The sequence below is a fragment of the Austrofundulus limnaeus genome, unplaced genomic scaffold, assembly GCF_001266775.1.
Source record: "Austrofundulus limnaeus strain Quisiro unplaced genomic scaffold, Austrofundulus_limnaeus-1.0 Scaffold21, whole genome shotgun sequence".
Taxonomy (NCBI): domain Eukaryota; kingdom Metazoa; phylum Chordata; class Actinopteri; order Cyprinodontiformes; family Rivulidae; genus Austrofundulus; species Austrofundulus limnaeus.
The window spans coordinates 1750364-1768478 of record NW_013952423.1 but is presented as its reverse complement, the minus strand read 5'-3'; the positions used below and the strand labels follow the sequence as shown (position 1 = coordinate 1768478).

The 18115-nt window shown below is 40.0% G+C and overlaps 2 protein-coding genes across 3 annotated transcripts in view; one reads left to right on the top strand and one right to left on the bottom strand.

The window, feature by feature from the left end:
- On the top strand, positions 1-2381 carry LOC106514642 (transmembrane protein 136). Of its 2 annotated transcripts, XM_014004024.1 has the most exons (3): positions 1-343; positions 1012-1207; positions 1322-2381. In XM_014004024.1, exons 2-3 carry the CDS (start codon positions 1018-1020, stop codon positions 1858-1860), a joined length of 729 nt encoding a protein of 242 aa, XP_013859478.1. In that variant the 5' UTR covers positions 1-343; positions 1012-1017; the 3' UTR covers positions 1861-2381. The 2 variants fall into 2 exon arrangements, with proteins under 2 accessions (XP_013859478.1, XP_013859477.1); XM_014004023.1 differs by having other exon boundaries at positions 1-1207.
- Positions 2382-4009: 1628 nt separating this feature from the next.
- The window catches only part of LOC106514639 (rho guanine nucleotide exchange factor 12), a 24893-nt gene continuing 10787 nt past the window's right edge, over positions 4010-18115 (bottom strand). The window contains exons 8-35 of the mRNA XM_014004019.1: positions 17445-17570; positions 16652-16750; positions 16467-16577; positions 16297-16395; positions 15397-15439; positions 15134-15239; positions 14917-15054; positions 13500-13532; positions 13070-13184; positions 12866-12974; positions 11985-12212; positions 11704-11851; positions 10522-10688; positions 10298-10444; positions 9637-9722; positions 9370-9495; positions 9146-9260; positions 8961-9061; positions 8235-8312; positions 7813-7885; positions 7566-7733; positions 7323-7410; positions 7163-7243; positions 6700-7088; positions 6412-6621; positions 5465-5658; positions 5278-5350; positions 4010-5199 (exon numbers count right to left, since the gene is read on the bottom strand). Of these exons, the coding sequence (XP_013859473.1) occupies positions 5186-5199; positions 5278-5350; positions 5465-5658; positions 6412-6621; positions 6700-7088; positions 7163-7243; positions 7323-7410; positions 7566-7733; positions 7813-7885; positions 8235-8312; positions 8961-9061; positions 9146-9260; positions 9370-9495; positions 9637-9722; positions 10298-10444; positions 10522-10688; positions 11704-11851; positions 11985-12212; positions 12866-12974; positions 13070-13184; positions 13500-13532; positions 14917-15054; positions 15134-15239; positions 15397-15439; positions 16297-16395; positions 16467-16577; positions 16652-16750; positions 17445-17570 (3465 nt within the window). The 3' untranslated portion in view covers positions 4010-5185. The remainder of the gene's footprint in view (positions 5200-5277; positions 5351-5464; positions 5659-6411; positions 6622-6699; positions 7089-7162; positions 7244-7322; positions 7411-7565; positions 7734-7812; positions 7886-8234; positions 8313-8960; positions 9062-9145; positions 9261-9369; positions 9496-9636; positions 9723-10297; positions 10445-10521; positions 10689-11703; positions 11852-11984; positions 12213-12865; positions 12975-13069; positions 13185-13499; positions 13533-14916; positions 15055-15133; positions 15240-15396; positions 15440-16296; positions 16396-16466; positions 16578-16651; positions 16751-17444; positions 17571-18115) is intronic.

Genomic DNA, 18115 nt, shown 5'->3' with positions numbered 1-18115 from the left:
ATTTTACAAAAAGATTAAGACAGAAACAAATCTTCCTGAGGGAGGACAGTTACTAAGAAATTTTAATTACATTTTTAAAGCAGTATCAGCCGTTTCATCTGACAGCAGGTGTCTCTGTAAAGAAGAGTCTTTAATCCTTTAAGAGGATCAATAAGATCCAGGATGAGGGATCTGACTGACTACGGTGGCCTGCAGGGAACATTTCTGTCAGTGTGTTTCTGCTGAAGCTGAGGACGGTTTGTTGGACTTTTAATGACTTTACTGAACAAACTGATGGAGGCTGCGCTTCACCTGCACGAGATGCCGTGAAGCAGGAGTTTCATGATGAGAATGGGGAGATAATGTAAGTCTTACTAAGCTCTGGTTCATCCAGAAAGTCAAAATAATTCCAGAGTGGTGATTATTTGTTTTAGTAGGTTGAAATAATCTGCACTGCAGCTCGGTGCAGAAATAGGTCATATACTTTTTATTTAGTACTGTCAGTGTATCATAATTAAAAATAGTAATTATGTTTCTTGCAAAATGTCTTAAACTCTTGTAGATTTCTATAAAAGCTGTTTTATACTACAGAACTGTCATAAAACATTCAGTGTTTGGAATTTTTTGCAGAAACAAAAAATATAAATTCCTAAAGATATTTTGGGATCCATGTGATTAGCCATGTTTACGGTTGTTATACTCTCAGATCATAATAATTAAAAGGGAGCAGAGTCTGATCAGGCCACCAGAACCAGCCAATCAGAGCAGAGCAGAGTATGAGGGGCGGAGTCTGATCAGAACAAACTAATCAGAACACAGTGGGAGTGTTGATTGACACATAATTATCACATTTTAAGATAGTTTTAGGGTCTATATGAAATTGAATATGATTTTAAAAAGTTAAAATAAATTCAATTCAGTGGTTCATGAGATATTTTGCTAACACATAAATTAGGACGCCCATCTGTCATGTGTAAACATGTAAACAGAAAAACGTCCCAACGTTCATCTCCGTGTCTGCCTCCCATCCAGTCGTCCATGGCAGTGTTGGAGGTGATCTGCAGCCTGATTGGCTGGCTCTGCCTCTACCTGGTGTTCTGCTGCGCCTTTCCTCGGCGGGGGCACGAGTGGAACTGCCGCCTGGTCACGTTGACCCACGGCGTCTTCATCGTGCTGCTGACGGCGTACGTGGTTTTCGTCGACGGCCCCTGGCCCTTCACGCACGCCGGTCAGCAACAGGACACGACAGAAACATAAACTTTACACTGAGTGATGTCTGCTGCAGGTAAGATACTGACTGCTCAGAAGCGTAGCTGCATTAATCCACTTCTCTGCTCTTCAGGAACAGAGAACACGGAGCTCCAGGTGTTGGCCTTGGCAGTCTGCCTGGGCTACTTCTTCTTCGACATGGGTTGGTGCGTGTGCTACCGGACCGAGGGCCCGGTCATGATGGCCCACCACGCCGCCAGCATTTCGGGCATCCTGCTGGCCCTGTTCCTGGGCGTGTCGGGCTGCGAGACCTGCGCGGTCATCTTCGGCAGCGAGCTCACCAACCCGCTGCTGCAGGGTCGCTGGTTCCTCCGGCAGGTGGGTCGGTACGACGGGCCGTTGGGCGACRCGGTGGACCTGCTCTTCATCTTCCTGTTCGCCACGGTGAGGGTGGGCCTCGGCACTGTCATGTTCTACTGCGAGCTCGCCTCCGCCAGGACGCCGGCGGTCATGAAGCTGGGCGGGGTTTTGATGTACGCGCTGGCCTGGGTGTTCATGGTGGACATCGCCCGCTTCGGCTACAAGAAGAGCAGAGCCAAATATAAAAGGTGGACGGAGAACCACAAGCTGAGAAACGTCGACACAGAACCGCTGCTGGAAAATTCAGACTGAACACTTTAACAGCGGCCTCCACAGATAATTCACTTTTCTGTGGAAACGCTGAAGAAGCTGAACCGAGCTATGAAGCTAAAAGCGTAACATCAGCTAAAACCTAAAAAGGACAAGAAAAAACCATCAGAAATTCAGCTGAAAGAAAAAAAACGCACAAAAAATTGAATTTAACCCATTTAAAATCACTTCTGAAGTAGTTTTGTTTCAAATTAAAGCAAACTGCAGCTGTCAGAATAAAAAACAAACATTTAATAAAAGACATCAGTGCAGACAGGAGAAATGTTTAAAGTTTCTGTGAATTAAATACTTTCTAAGATCCTTTAAAGTAACTTTTTCTGCCGTCTCTTCAACTCTAACCTCCGTTTTACATCATAAATTAAAAAGAATWACTAAAAAGGCCACAAAAACAAAAYATTTGTGTAACAGATTAATGCAGTCGGATGCTTAATTCTCATTTTTTAAGTAGCTTGTGTTGCATGATATCTTTTACATTATTGTACAATAAAACCTATATAACCTTTTCAGGTATTTTTTTCGTTTTTTTACATCTCATCGTCATCATCACGTCTTTGKCGGTGTGATGGGTGCAGTCTTTTGGCCAGTGGAGTCCTTTTGAGTCCAACCTTGAAGGTGAAGTGCAGACAGGCAACATTCAGACAGGAAACAAATAAATAACATCCTGATAAATCCACGCAGAGAAAAAAAGTGCTCCGAGCCGTCGACGCCAAAAAACTAAAGAGCAGCAGGTTTTTGTCGTCACAGAAAGGACAGAAATGTTAGCGGGTTGTTGAAGGCACGGCAGGTTTTAACAAAAGATAAATTCATTTTTGAAGATGTTTTGCTTTTCTTTTGAGATTTCTCATTTCAAACCAAAAAAAAATGTCCAGAGGTCAAAGCTTTAAAACGAGTTGCACTCTTTTTGAAATGTTTGTAATAGATCTGAATCTTCCTCATGTTCGCCACAGAGGTGTACAATTTTACTGCTGGAACAGGTTCAAGAATCAAATACTTTTAACAGGAAGGAACCAGAATCAGGACGTACAGCAACCAGGCCCAACATGAAAAAAGACACGAAGAACTTGAAAAAAAATTAGACGAGGCAGGAATGAACTTTGTCGAGGTGAAAACAAAATAGACTGGACTAAGTTAGCCGAGGAGGGAACAAAGTTTGTTGAGACGGGAACTAAGTTATCCAAGGCAGGAAATAAGTTATCAAGGGCGGGAACTAAGTTATCCAAGGTGGGAACTAAGTTATTTGAGGTGGGAACTAAGTTATCCGAGGTGGGAACTAAGTTATCCGAGGTGGGAACTAAGTTATCCAAGGTGGGAACTAAGTTATTCAAGGCGGGAACTAAGTAATTTGAGGCGGGAAGAGGTTCTCCAAAGCAGGAACTAAGTTATCTGAGGAAAGAACAATGGGCCTCATGCAAGAACATGTTCGTATTCTTATCCTAAATTTCTCTTACTTTTGTTTGTACAAAGGGTTCGTACGAACATGTCACGTCAGATTCAACAAACTCTTCTATCTTCAGGAAAAGTGTGTAAATGAGCTGCGTAAATTCCACCTGTTCATATCCAGCTGCTCGTGCACGCGAGAGGAGATTAGCATAATTACCACCCCAAAAACACCATATAAGGCTATGTTTCCTACCTCAGATACAAGGAAGTGTTCATTCATGAAAATGACAGTGAAAACTAAAAAGAAAAACTTTACGAGTTCAGAGATTGAAGTCCGTCTGTCAGAGATCCAGAAAAGAAAATCTGTCATTTTTAGCAGGTCAGCTGTGGAATAAAAAGAGCTGCTAAAAGTATAAATAACTGTGTTAAATCATTTTCATTTATTCAGAAGACACACTGTCGCACACCGTAGGCAGAAAACGGACGAACGGACAATTTATATTGTTAGTCTAAATTATTACATTTAAAATTATAACTCTAATTCAAGCAGAATAGCCTATTGTCAACATAATTATGGAGTGTGATTTATTTTCAACGCAAAATATCTTCAAACTAACAAAATATAAAGTTATTARTGAAGAAAACCCGTCTGGATAACAGCAGACTGACTGCTGGTAAAATATACGACAGGTCTGGACCACTCCTGAATTTTGTTCGTATCTGAAAAAATCTTAGAATATGAAAACATTGGTGAATGCCACAAATTCTCCTAAATCACTCGTACGGACAACTTAAGAACAAATCTGTGCGTACGAATGGTTCTTGCATGAGGCCAAGAATATAGTTTGCACACAAACGGTTTGCGTTGATTTTCAGAAAATGAAAACCACGACCACACAGGTTGCTGGTTTTTGAACCTGCAGCAGGCTCAGCCTGGTGAGATACATATCTGTATACACACAGAACGTCATTTCAGCTAAAGATCAGAATGCACCTCAGCTGCTCCTGTTTGGATGTTTTGGTTTTTAGATAAACCAGTTTTTGTTCAGTTCTTAGTTTGAATTGAGAAAGATCCTGAGTTGAGCCGAACATCTTCAAGTCTAGTTGGGATTGGACTGGGATTATAGGCCAGAATGACAGAGGTGGAAACTGCTTGACAAATCTACATTCATGTGCTCTTAGTGGAAACTACCTGAGAAACAAGTTTGCTCAGACAGAAATACTTCTTATATTATTTTAAAAGATCTTAAGTTTTGGACAGAATCTGGTCAGAAACAGTTAAAGTGACTCAAACCTGAAATCCAGAAGAATTGTTGAAGTAAAAAAAAAGTGCAAACCCTGATGAAGAGAAGGGTTTTGAACTTTTATAACTTGTTGCATTTAAAGAGTTTCTCATGATTTGTTGGTTTTTAAGCCATTTTCAAATAGAGGAAATCGACTGTTTTAATACATTTTGAAAAAAAAAGATTTTTGGGACGTTTTATAATATATCTTTGTACAATTTTATTCACCTCAACAAATTAAACCAACAAACTATTTAGTTCGCTGGTTTTAAATCTTTAATTTAGAGCCATCTTAGCTGTTCCTCCTCTTTTACTTTTATATTAGTTTTGGATGAAGTTTCTGTGTTAGAGGATTTATTTCTGTGCTGTTTTGAGGCGTCTACTGTTGTTTTATTTTGTACAAAAATATGTTTCCTGAATGAGCCCCTGTGTGAACACAAACCCTCTCCTTTTCCATTTTAAATCCAGTGTATTAAATCATTTGAGCGGTGGATTAACATCGAAGTGGAGTTTGTTGTGAATAAATCCTGACTGCGATGACGACACCGTCCAGTTTCCCACGAAGCCTCCGAAGCCTCCGTTGTCACAAAGGTTTATGGTGAAACTCGAAGCGGCAAATATGAAACAGATCAGGAAGCTGGTGATCAATGGATCCCATCTGAAACACAGCAGAGAGTTTGAGATTACAGATTACAGATTACAGATCTGACTGAGTCTCAGAAGASCCGAAACACACCAGTGTTGTCGTCTGAGTTTGCAGCTGCATCGGTTTGAATTCTCTGCAGCTCGTTGTACTTCATCTCTACGTCCTGAAAACACACACACACAAAAAAACAACCTCACTGATGGTGGAAGCTCAAAAACAACAAGAATAAATTTAAATAAAGATTAAATWAAAAAAATACAGAGAAAATAAATTCTACCTTCAGGTACTGCAGGTCGGCCTGCAGGAGGCGCAGGTGAGTCATCAGCTGCCTGCTGAGGTCAGGGCCGCCGCTCCCCGCCTGAGAGGAAGACGACAGCAGCTTCCTCATGTCAATCCGCACGTCGGCTCCAACATCGTCGTCGGCGCCGCTCTCCTCAGAACCCGCCTCAAAATCCAGACCCACAAAGCCTCCTGAAGATAAAAAAAAAACAAATAAAAGTTTTCTGAGAAAATACAGTGAGCACTGAATTAGCTTTAAAGCTAAAAAAGAACCGAACACCAACTATAAGCAAAAGAAGCAAAAGGCTAGCTAAAAGCTAAAAGTAGAAGAAGGGTAACTAAAAGCTAAAGGTAGTAAAAACAAAGTGAAAAGCATCAAAAGTTAATCAAAGGTTAAAAGTAGCAAAAAGGTAGCTAAAAGCTAAAAACTATAGATAGCAGAAATAGCTAAAAGCTAAAGGTGACAGAAAGGTAGCTAAAACCAACAGAAGTCAATAAAATTTTAAAATTAGCAACTAGGTAGCTGAAAGCTAAACTTACCAGAAAAATTACTAAAAGCTAAAAGTTACAGAAATAAAGCTAAAGGTATTGAACAGCTAGCTAGAAGCTAAAATAAGAAGAAAAGTACCTAAAAGCAAAAAGTTGCAAAATGCTAGCTCAAAGCTAATAGTAAAATAAAGGTAACTAAAAGCTAAAGGTTGCAAAAAGGTAGCTAAAATCTTAAAAAGGTTAACTAAAAGTTAAAGGTAGCAGAAAAGTAGCTAAAAACAGCAAAGTTAACTAAAACCTAAAAAGAAAGAAACTTAGAAACCTATAGAAAAAAAACTAAAAGCAAAAGGTAACAAAAGACTAGTGAGTTGCTAAAAGTAGCTAAAAGCTAAATGCAGAGAAAGAAGACAAAAGCAACATTAACAATAATAAAGTAAACCTTCAACATGTTTTTACCGTTCTGCTTGGCTGTTTTAGCCTCTCCTGTGACCACAGCTAAAGGCTGCTGGTCGTCTTTCTCTGAGCTTTCAGGCGACCCGTTCTCATGGGGTGCGGCGGAGCGGCTCTCATTCAGCTGATTCTCAGGAAACTCACTCGGTTTGGCTTCTTCTGTCTCCTCCTCTTTGCTCGACATGTGGGCGAAAATGGCCTGTTTCAGCATCGCCACTGGAACACGGGAAAGTTCACTCAGAGACAAACTCAAGGTTTTGATCACATTTATCAGAAAATACAACAAAATCTTACACGTCTGGAGAGCCTCTTCAGCTTTAGAGGAGGAGGAAGAGGAGGAGTTAAACTCCACGTGATCGTTTTCCTCCGGGATGCTCTGACTGGATCCTTCCTGCAGGAGTTGGTCCGCCAGCTGACCATCCAARAACGCTTCCAGTTCTGCCTCGTCAACGTCCTCCTCCTCTTCTTCGTCCTCTGCTCTGTCCGCTACAGCCAGCTCCTCTTCCTCATCCTCTGACTTCAACCCATCAAAGGGGTTGGGAGGAGGCTGGACGCCCGGTGAAGACGGGGCGTCTTTATCCAGAACGCATCCATCAGTGGAACCAGAAGAACCGACACTTCCCCTCGACGTCTCGCTGGGCTCCACGCTCCGTTTGGGCGTCCCCGCAGCGTTCCGCTCGGCTCTGAAACACATCCACGTTGTGAGCACAACAGATCAAACCACACCGGTGCCGGCGTCGGGGATAACCGGACTCACCCGGGTCGGGCCGGAGGCGTGACGTTGTTGTGAGGCTTGGCCTTCATGGCGTCGGCGCATTGCGTGATCAGACACTGCCACCTGGATGAACGCAAACAACCAGGTGAGAGTCGTGGAAACATTTAACCTTCAGAGCTTCAGGTTTTAAATAAAGACTCACGTTCTGCGATCGGACACCGTCTGAGCCATCAGCTCGTACATCTGAACACCGTTTTCAGACATTGACAGAACAAAGAAGGCCTTCTTGTCTGAAAAGAACATTTCCATCATTTCATTTGTAAATGAATAGCTTTTCAGCCAGAAACCAAGGATAATGATATTTTTTCTCTGACTGGCTGCTCTGACCATCACTGGGTCATTATGTCCACAGATTCGGTTCAGTTTTCAGATTTAGCAGTCTTACCGGTGGCTACGGGTCGAACCAGGACCGTGTTAAGTTTAATGACGGGGCTGAAGGTGTGCTTGGTGTCGGCAGCGCTCGCCAGGTTCTTGCCGTGAAACTTGAGGACAAGACGCTCGTCCTGCTTCTGCAGTAAAACCATGATGTCCTCCAGGAGGACCGTGTAAAGTTCTGGAAGAATGAGATGAAACTGAGTGTTCCGTTCCAGTTCATGTGATGTGAACGGTGTATTTATAGATACTGTTTGTACCGATCGTTTTGTCCTTGGCTCTCCAGGAGAGAGGTCCCTCGTGAACCATCTTCCTCTTGGTCAGATCCAGGTTCTGCATAGAAACCACCAGTTTTGAGTCTGAATCAATCATGGTGGAGTACAGTGGTATAAAAGTTCTACAGAATCCAAATGTAGCCCATTTAAAACCATGAAGACCAACTATTTAACAGCTGTTAAAGGAAAAATAATACATTTGTTTTCTTTCAGATTATTGAAGTTCAAATTCATTTGTGCTTTAATTTAATCTAAACCAAACAAAAGCTAAAACTAATCTTCATTTTTGTTGACAGAAACCTTTGTTATTTTTTTATTTAAAATACTTGAGGTCTCAGAAAGGATCCCTGAGGAACTCCAGAAGTAAATAAAAGTTGCAGTTTAGAAAATCAGTGAAAGTTCCTTACCCTCAGCTCCAGGATCACAGGATTTTCACTTTGTTTAAGAGATGAGACGTCCAGCCGTCGCTGATAATCCTCCAGTCTCTGTTGAGACACATCAGAACCACCACCTCATCAGAAACATGTCAGCTTCAGTTTGGACTGGATTAAGTTAGGCAAGGGTTACGCTAGGTTAGCTTAAGTAAGGTCAGGTTTAGTTCAGGTTATATTACATAATTTTAGGATTAGATTAGGTTTACATTAGTTATATGTTGGTTTAGGTCAAGTAAATTTCTTTACGCTTAGGCCAAGTTTATGTTAGGTTTAATAAAGTTTGGTTAGGATAAGTTAGATTAGGTTTAAGATTAAGTAAGGTTATTTTAGGCTAAGTTTGGTAAAGCTTAATCTATATTAAGTTAGGTTTGGGCTAGTTTAGAAGAAGTTAAGTTCAGCTATGATAAATTTACGATATGTGCAGGTTATTCAGTCAAAGTTAAATGTAGGTTAAGATTAGATAAGTTTATGTTCTAGACAATATTAAGGCTATATCTAGATTTAGTTTAGGTTAAATTTGCAGCTTTTAGGTTTGGTTAGATAAGTTTTAAGTTACTCTATTGTAGTGAAAAGTACATTTCTGTTACAAAAGATACGATTTTCTTGTGGCTCCTATTTACAAAGCAACATAATGTAAATAAAAATAGACTTATTTTTTAAAAAAGAGAAAATATTCAGAATAGTCAGAATTCAACCAACCTGTTTGTTTTCAGCTTCTCTCACAGCCTGGTTGACGTGGTTCAGGATCTTTTTACAGCATTCTCCAGCTTTCTTCACCTTTTCTCTTTCTTCACCATTTTCTGTAAAAAAAAACACTCTGGTGAACTATAACTAGCATTCTATAGTTTATTCTATAAAAAATAAATAAATAAACATAATCATACCTGTGTATTTAGCGATATTGTCCAGGAGCAGTGGGTACTTTGTCACTCTTTGCATTTCTACAGGAATGATGTCTTTAAGCTGCAGCCTGCGACACAAAGGGTTACTCCTTGCCTCCTGAGAAGCAGTGATGAAGATGAAGAGGAGGACATAGGAATGATGGATAATGATGCAGCTTTGAATTTATTTTAGTATAAAAACAAACAGCGACAGTTCTGCTGCTGACCTGCATGAACAAGTTGAACTTCTGGTCTTTCTTCTGCCGGGTTTTGATGAGCTCCAGCGCCGATGGCTGGTTGCTGCAGAACGTTCCTACTGCGCTCTTTACCTTCTCCTCTTCCTCGCCACTGAACTGAAACACATCCAGAGCAAAAGTTCATTTTATATTTATGCTCTATTTGTGAAGCCTGAATGTTTGCATCATATTTGTCTAAACCCAAAGTTTAAATTTGACTCTAAAGATAATGAATAAAAAAAAAACAAAGGTCCTCACCCACTCCAAGAGATCATCCCCGATCTGACCAATCACTGACGTCTCGCTCCTCCTCCTGATTGCTGCCATTTGTTCTGTTACAGAAACTAAAACAGGGAGGTCACTCATAAGAAAATGGTTCCTCTTTACTTTCTTTTTAGTGAGGCAAAATAAAGACTACATTAGGTTCAACAAGTTTTTCATCTACTATTCCTTCACAACAAATTAAAATAACACTTTAGTCCTTATCTGCTTTACAACATGTGAAAATCAGGATTATTTACAGTTGTGTTAGGAATATGTCTCAAAATTTCTGGTTTTTGACTATTTTTGYGCAACTTTTGACATAAAAATGTAAATTTACTGTTATTTTTTAAATTGTCTGCAGTTTTAATGCCTGTGTAAAAATACTAGATGCAAGAACAGTTTTCTTTTTGAGCCAACGGGTCCAGGAGAGAAACCCAGACCTCCCTGTCCAGCTGTTCGCAGGGGCCCCCCAGGAGTGAATCAGATGAACCACTGACTCCTGACTTTATAAATAACRAGACAAGAACTGAAGTCTCAGCATGACTTGAATATTAAAACAGAGTAATTTTTAGTCTTCCTATAAAAGCATGAATTGATCAGACCTCTGCAGCYGGTCCAGGACATGAAGTACGTTGAACTGAGTGTTTAATGTTACCGTGCAGCTGGATGATTTCCTCCAGGTTAATAAAGATTTGTCTGATGTCCTCAGGAGGAAGGATGCTGTCCCTGTTCAGCCTCTGGCAGAAAACACAGTCCAGGACCCTCAGCATGCGCAGGTGAGCGCGCTCAGTGTAGAACAGCTCTGCGGCGTGAACACGTGAATTCACGTCAGTCAGTTTGGTCGCTTTTAACTCAAGGCGCGAAAAGCTGACGACTCACCGTTGATGACTTCCTGTCGTTTGATCTCCTTCGGCGTCAGGCTTTCCAGGACGCCTCGACTGACGAGTTTCTGCCAGTTCAGGGGGTCTTCGTCACCCTCGCCCTCTGCTGCTTGGTCGTCTTCGCTCTGGATGTCGGCAGAACTCACCGTGGACGGAACTTCCATCCTGATGCCAGTAAAACAAGTTAATAATCAAGAATCCCTCTATTTGATAGATAAAATGACCAAACAAGAGATATTATCAATGTTTCTCAAAAACTTCACAGTTAGAGCTTCAAGTTTGTATTTTATTTAAAACAATTGTTCGATTATTCATATTCTGAAAATTATAACTAAAATTAGCAAAATAGTAGCAAAAGAAGAGACATTAGAAAATTAGAGAAACTGTTGGTATAATTTGCAAGACAGCTAAAAGTAGTAATACAGTACCTAAAAGTATCAAAGACGAGCTAACAGTAGCAAAACAGATGCTAAGATTTGCAAGACAGTAGCTAAAAGTAGCAAAAATCTAATAGTAGCAAAAGAAGAGCTAAAAATAGTTAAACTGATGCTAAATGTGCAAGACAGTAACTAAAATTAACAATACAGCAGCCAAAGTAGCAAAGAAGAGATAATGTAGCAAAACAGTAGCTAATTTGATCACTTTTGGGTAAAAGTATAAGAAGCTGATGAGTCAAAACAATGGCAAAACAAAAGCTGGAATGACAAGGACATGAGCTAAATCAGCAAAACCTGAGATAAAATAAGCAGAACACAAGCTTAGAAGCAGCAGAASAGCAGCTAGAAGCTAAAAGCAGTAAAATGGTAGCTAAAAGCTAAAAGAAGCAGAGCAAATGATATAAAATTAGCAAAGCAGTAGCTTAAAGTAGCTAAACAGAYGTCAACGTTAGCAACACTGTAGCTGAAGGTAGCAAAACAGTAACTAAAGTAGCTAAAGTTAAACTCAAAACATTATCTAAAGTTAGCAAAGAGTAGCACGGTAACTAAGAGCAGACAGCTGAACACCTATTAAACATTAATAAAAACTTACAGAATGGCAGCTAAAAGCTAAAAGTAGCAGAAGAAKACARATTATGGCTACATTTAACATGAGTTAATAAAAACAAAATGTTATTTAAAAGCTACTAAAGATGCTCCCTCACCACCTGTGACTTCAACAATCTGAGAGAAACAYCTGGTACCTGAAAGCGTCCTGGTCCTCGTCCCGCTGGTCCAGGTTGGACGGGCTGAAGTCAAACTGAGTGCTGGTTGGACTGGAGGGGCCATCCTGGTGGTCCACAGGCTGCAGACCATCACCCAGTCTGGGCAGGACGCAGAACGGAGACATACCTGCAGAGTTTAAAAGATCCGAGGAGGAGAAGAAGAAAGTYTGAGCTGGAACCAAACGACGCTCTTCTTGTTGCTCAGCACCAAGAAAACAAACCTCCGACATGCTTTAAACAAAATAAACTATTATTTTTACTGGAATCTGTCTCTGCTCCGCTCGTGTCGGAGGTGGGACTGCTGAGGGAGCCGGGACCCAGGGAGGAGCTGGTGGACCCAGACTGGCAGCTGGAGTCCGGCCCCTCGCTCGGGTGGTTCGCCTGGCTGCGTCCGGTGGAGGCGGAGGAGTCGAGGAGTTCTGGGATCCCGATGGGCAGCTGGGAGAACTTTGGTGAGCGCTGCTTGTTCTGCTCGACGGCTTTAACCACTGCATAAAAAAACAGAGATTTATAGTAACGAAGTACTTTTACTTCGTTACAGAACTTAAGTAGTTTTTTTGAGGATTTGTAATTTTACCAATTATTTTTTTAAACAGCTACTTTTATTTTGTTACATTTTAAAGCTAAAAATTATACTTTTACTTCTTTACTTTATAACACCTAGTTACTTGTTACAAAATTAAATGTTTGAACTCATGAAAGATGTTTCTGCTCTAAAAAATGGTGCTGAATTTACTTAAAGTCATGTCAACTGGCTCCACTGAGTCTAGTTGAGTAAACTGAGCAAATATACATATATTTATCAATTTACTCAACCTGGCTTAGAGGAGCCAGTTTGGTTCAGTAAATTCAACAGTTTATATCTTAGAGTGTATAAAAATACTTTTACTTTCCCAACTTTTGTGAACAGTTTTATGTATTTTACTTGAGTTTTACTTAAGTACTTTTCTAATCAGTGAAATATATTTTACCAAAGTCATTTTCTGTTCATGTAATTTTACTTTTACTTAGTTATTATTTTCCAAGTAATTTATAGACCTCTGAAATAAAAAATAAAAATAAAACAAAATAACGTCTCCTGGATCCACCCCCCTGGATTAAACAAACCTGCTGAGGGATTTAATCCAAGTTTTCTCCTCACCTGAAGTTGAGTCCACTCTGCTCGGGCGCCGTGGAGGTCCCAGGATGTTGGGGAATCGTGGCTTTTTCACCTTTTCCTCCMCTTCCTTCTCCGGTTTTGTACTTTTCACCTTATCAGAAGAAAATAACRTATTTCTYTCTTTTGGAATCATGTGAGCATCTTCTCTGTACCACTGTTGGGATTTATGAGTGCGTGAAGGTGCACCTTAATTCTGGGCAGGAAATTAATGCGTGCACGTTTTTGCTCGAGCCCACGATGTTCCTTTACTTTCACCCCGAGGTGCTTCATATAGTTGTGGATTACATGCTGCATGTTTTGGCTGCACAGACGGTGAAACAAACATTTTTATTTAATATTCTTCAACAAAATCAATCTCAAAAATACATTCATTTAMGTATGAACCTTTCAACTCAATGGGATGATTCACATGCAAGTAGCTAAAATTAGCACGCTGTCATCTGATGAGGTATTTCCTGTGTTACAGGATGAGATTTTATGATCCCACACTTCCATTTATAAATATCAGTAAAACAGCAGAACAGAAACTAAAACAGTTCTCTAAAACAGATGATTCTGAGCTGAGTGAAAAAATAAATAGCAGAAAACAAAACCAAAAAAAAACCCCTCTTCTCACCACTTCTCCTCTTCTGAGGGTTGAGACGACAACCTGCAACATCAGACATTCACATGAGGAGATAAACACACAGACGTGAGTGTTGGTTGTGATTTTCAGCAGCAGTCAGAAGTTTATTCACTCATCATGAATGACAGATTAGTTTTAAGGTTTCAACTATTTATTTGATCTGTTTTTTTAACCAAGGTGGAAGGATTCTACAACATGGTCGGTGGAGGCAACAGTTCCTGGAGAAAAACCCAGACATGCCTCTCCCCAGCAACATTCTCCAGTATGGCGCAGTATGAGGGCCAAAACAAAGAATATTGCGCAACCAGAGGTTGTTACTTCCTTGTAGGAGGAGGCTATATCTATTCCTAACCAGCTAATGACAGGCCGGCACCGCTAACTGAGCAGCTGACCCCAAGAGGCCGGAGCTGGCAGATGAGGAGGAGACTATTCATCTGTGTTAGCATCCGAGAGGCTAGCTACTAGCATGGATAAGCTGGCGTTAGCATCGGAGAATTGTCCCAGAAGCTTGTAGGTGGAAACAGAAAGCCTGTGGTCCAGGTGCAGCTCTATAAAGGGACATTTACACAAATATTAGGGTGTTTTTAAATTGTAAAGCCCGGCTGGCCCAGCCTGGGCAGTGTTCCTACAGCTTAAGGCAAGTTAAACCTAAGACTTGTTAATACTTTTTAATGCCACTTGAAAGGAAATTTAAGACCAACTTCACAATAAACACAAATGTGAAGAAAAAAAAACAATTTTACCCAAATGTTTATTTTAACACAAAAAAACTTGCTGCGGTAAACTTGGTGAATTGCTAAAAAAAATAAATGTTACCAATTATTTTAATATTTGAGACAAATACAATCATCCTACTTCCAATGTGTTAACATTTTTAAGACCTCTGAAAGATTAATATAAAACATTTTAAGGCTAATTAAGGCCTTATTTTTGGATTAAAGAATTCAATGCCTTTTAAGACTTTTTAAGGATCTGCGGGAACCCTGCTGGGTTCAAATGCAGACCCGGCATATTTGCAGTTGCATAAATATGACCCACTTCCAGCCTGACTTCTGGAACCCCAAGACCTGGGGTTCTATTCAGGCCAGGCTGCTGGGGTTGATTTTAAATCAGGGACGAAGATAAGAAGCTCAATGTCATACATTTTTGTGTCGTAAATAAAATAATATCACATAGAAGATTAGCACATTTTTGATGATGACGATCACCACCCATTGTGAGGTGACCTTATGCTCAAAGTAAACACAACCGGGACCGGGATTAGAGGCTGACAGTGGGATGAAGAACTACACAGCGCAGAAGTCAACAGTGCATGTTGTAGAATCAGTCCACCCTGAAAAAACAGCAGCTTATCCACAACAAGTGGATGTAAACTTTTGACCTCAGCCACTGACGCTCAGGAACTCACAGGATGTCCTCGATCTTGGACAGGATGATTTCGGCGCAGGAGCACTCCTTCTCCGACACCTGCTGGTCTTTGTCTCGCTCCGAGTCCAGCTTGGACAGCTCGTCCTCGGCCAGCGTCAGCCCCATGCTGCGTTTCTGTCTGCGTTCAGAGATGGAACAGATGTTTTACCCGCGAGGAAAACCCTCTGATGACGCAGATGGCTGAGCGGCTGTTTTACCTGAAGTCCTCCAGGTTCTTGTGCAGGTCTGTTAAAAGCGAGTCTTGTAACGCCTGAGAGTATTGTTTGCACACATCATCAGGGAGCAGCTCCAGCCTTCGCTTCTCTGACAAAAAAAAATTCATAATATCAACACAAAGAAAAACCTAAACTGTTGAGTCAAATAAATAATAAAGAAGAAGTCCTCAATAATTCTAACTTTACAGCTTTTCTGTTTGCAGAAAAAATGTCTGAAAAACATTTGCTTCCTTGTTTTTTTTTACCCAGTTCTGCTGCGATTGYTTCAGGCACTGGTACTTTCAGATTCTGGGGAAAAAAACAAAAGGAATAAATGAACTAGGAAGTCCTGCAGGTCTCCCGAAGACCATCAGAGCTACATAGAAACCGGCTGCCAGAAAGAAAGAAAGAAAGAAAGAAAGAAAGAAAGAGAGTAAAAAAGGACGGAAATAAATAAAACAACAATGACTAAGTTAAAAATAATCATAAACAGCTCAAACATTAGAAGCTTTAAAAAAGTTTATAAAATAAAACTAAAGCTGAACACTACCTTAAAAGAAGCAGAGAACTAAAAAATGTAAAAAGAGAAAAATACTAGCTAAAAGCCAAAAGTGACATAACACAAGTTAAAAGAAGCAAAAATGCTAAGAAACTGTAGAAAAATATGAGCAATACATGTAGCAAAAGGCTAGCTTAAAGATAAAAGTAACAAAATACTAATAAAATGCTACAAGTGGGAAAAGAGTAGCTAAAAGTTAAAAATATCAAAACACTTGATGATTGAAGCAAAATGCTAGCCAAAAGTCAGAAGTGGCAAAACAACAGTTGAAAGTAGCAAAACATTAAGTATCTGAAGAAAAAGATGAGCTAAGAGATGAATGTAGCAAACAGCAAATGGGCTAAAGTAGACCAAAATAGCAAAACTGGATACTAAAAGTAGCAAAAAATAGCCGAAAGCTAAAAGCACAAATCAATAAATGCAGAAAAACTCATAAAAAGGTACAAGAGAAAAGACTAATTTATAAACAAGAGCACCACGAGGCGAAGCAATGGGATAAAATGTTAATTTGTCTTAAACCAACATTTAAGCTAAAGTTTTATTTACAGAAATAAATAAATCATTTTTGTTGTTGTTATGAAAATAAAAAGCTGGAAGTTCTACTTACGGCTGTTTTATCTAAAAAAAGTGAGTGGAACTCCATGAAGAAGCGTCGACTCTCCTTGGAGCTGGTTTGTTTGTGCATGTCGGCGTAGAGGAAACAAAGCTGAGGAAAGAAAAGTTTTATTCATCATCACACGTCCAAACACCAGAACGACTCAGTGTGTCTGTACGCACCAGAGGAGCCGGGTCGAACTGCGACACCACATGATGGAGGAAGACGGCGAGGTGAGCCGGTCGACACTTCAGCACGTCGATGCTCTGAAACGAGCTGCACTCGTTGTTGATCTGAAGGCAGAAAACGTTTTAATAAACAACAAACACAAAAGTAATTTGTCCTCTAAGCTTTTATAAAAAAGCACCTGTTCCTGTTGGGAGTCAAAGTAGTCGTCCTCCGCTCCGATGATCTGGAGGTTGAGGGTGTAGGGAGGGTTACCCACAATGCAATGGGCACTGGAGTCCTGACGGGAACATTCAGGGGCAAATGTTGAGTTAATTAATGATTATCAGTCCTTTAATCTTTGCTGGAGTTGGAGACTCAAAAGTAAAATAAAATGTGCAAATTATCATTGAATTTGATAGTTTTGCGTACGTTGTTGTGACATTAATGGATTCATTTAGTTTCACGGGTCGCCAAACCCTCCTAATGTTGTCTGTTATGTCCCGCACTTTATGACTCGCTGCGACTAAATTGATAGTGGTGTCTCACTGGGATGTGATGAACAGGATTCTTGTGATACTTCTGACTAATAGTTCCAGTAACACAGTCCAGACTTGTCTCACCAATAAATAAACTCAAAAATATCTTCTAAATGTTTCAATATAAAGTGAATAAAGTGGTAGAAATWCCTGCTGGCACCAAAAACTGAGACAAAAACCTCCATCATTGTTTACCAGAGTCTCAGTTTAGGTTTTCAGGTGATAATTACTGAAMATAAGAAACCATATAAATGCTCATTTTGGCTCATTTTTACATAAATGACAGATTTTTTTTATTGCAGATTAAAAATGAATGGACAGTAAGGCTACACAAGCAAAAATGAGGAAAAAAAGCACTACAGTGATTTATTTTGAGTCAAAAACAGACATTAGTGTTACAACATTTAGGTTGCTGTGTTTGCAGCTGACATGTGTGTGCGTGTGTGTGCATCTCACCGTATCAAGCACATCTTCAGCGTCAGGTGAAGAGCAGAAACTAAGGTCTTCTCTGCGGCTGATGCCTGGACTCTGACAGGGCGTCTCTTTTATTCCTGAACTTTCCGGAAAGCGGCTGCTGATCGTCTAATACACACAAACACACATTAAGAAGAAAAACCAACAAAAGAGTTGAAGCAAATTGGTTGTTTAGTCTGGTGGTGCATGCTGGGAAATCCCCCAGARATTTCAAAGCAGGTCCATTCCTATTTATAGACGTGATAAAAGGTTCTTTATAACAAAGGAGGTTCCAGAGACTTTTGAGTTGTTTTTACCATTAAGATGACAGTTTTACTTAGAAAATTCATTAMATGAATAAACTAGAATAYTTCCTGGAGAAACTTTGAAGGAGTCTAATGATTGGTGCGTGATTTTAGGGATAACTTTCATCAGCTACAACACTAAAACTTAGCTCAATATGTTCAAAAACAGATTGAGATTTTAAAGGGATCCAGGATTAGTTGTAACATTAGACTTTATTTGATAAACATATATTTTAACTGTAAAATAAAGACTGTAAAAATACTGTAGGCTGTTTAGTTTTTATAATTTTTAAACTAAAAGTTTAGCCACAACGCTATCAACAAATATGTGTATTAGCTCAGCGCTACACAGTCTCCTCTCGTCAGTGG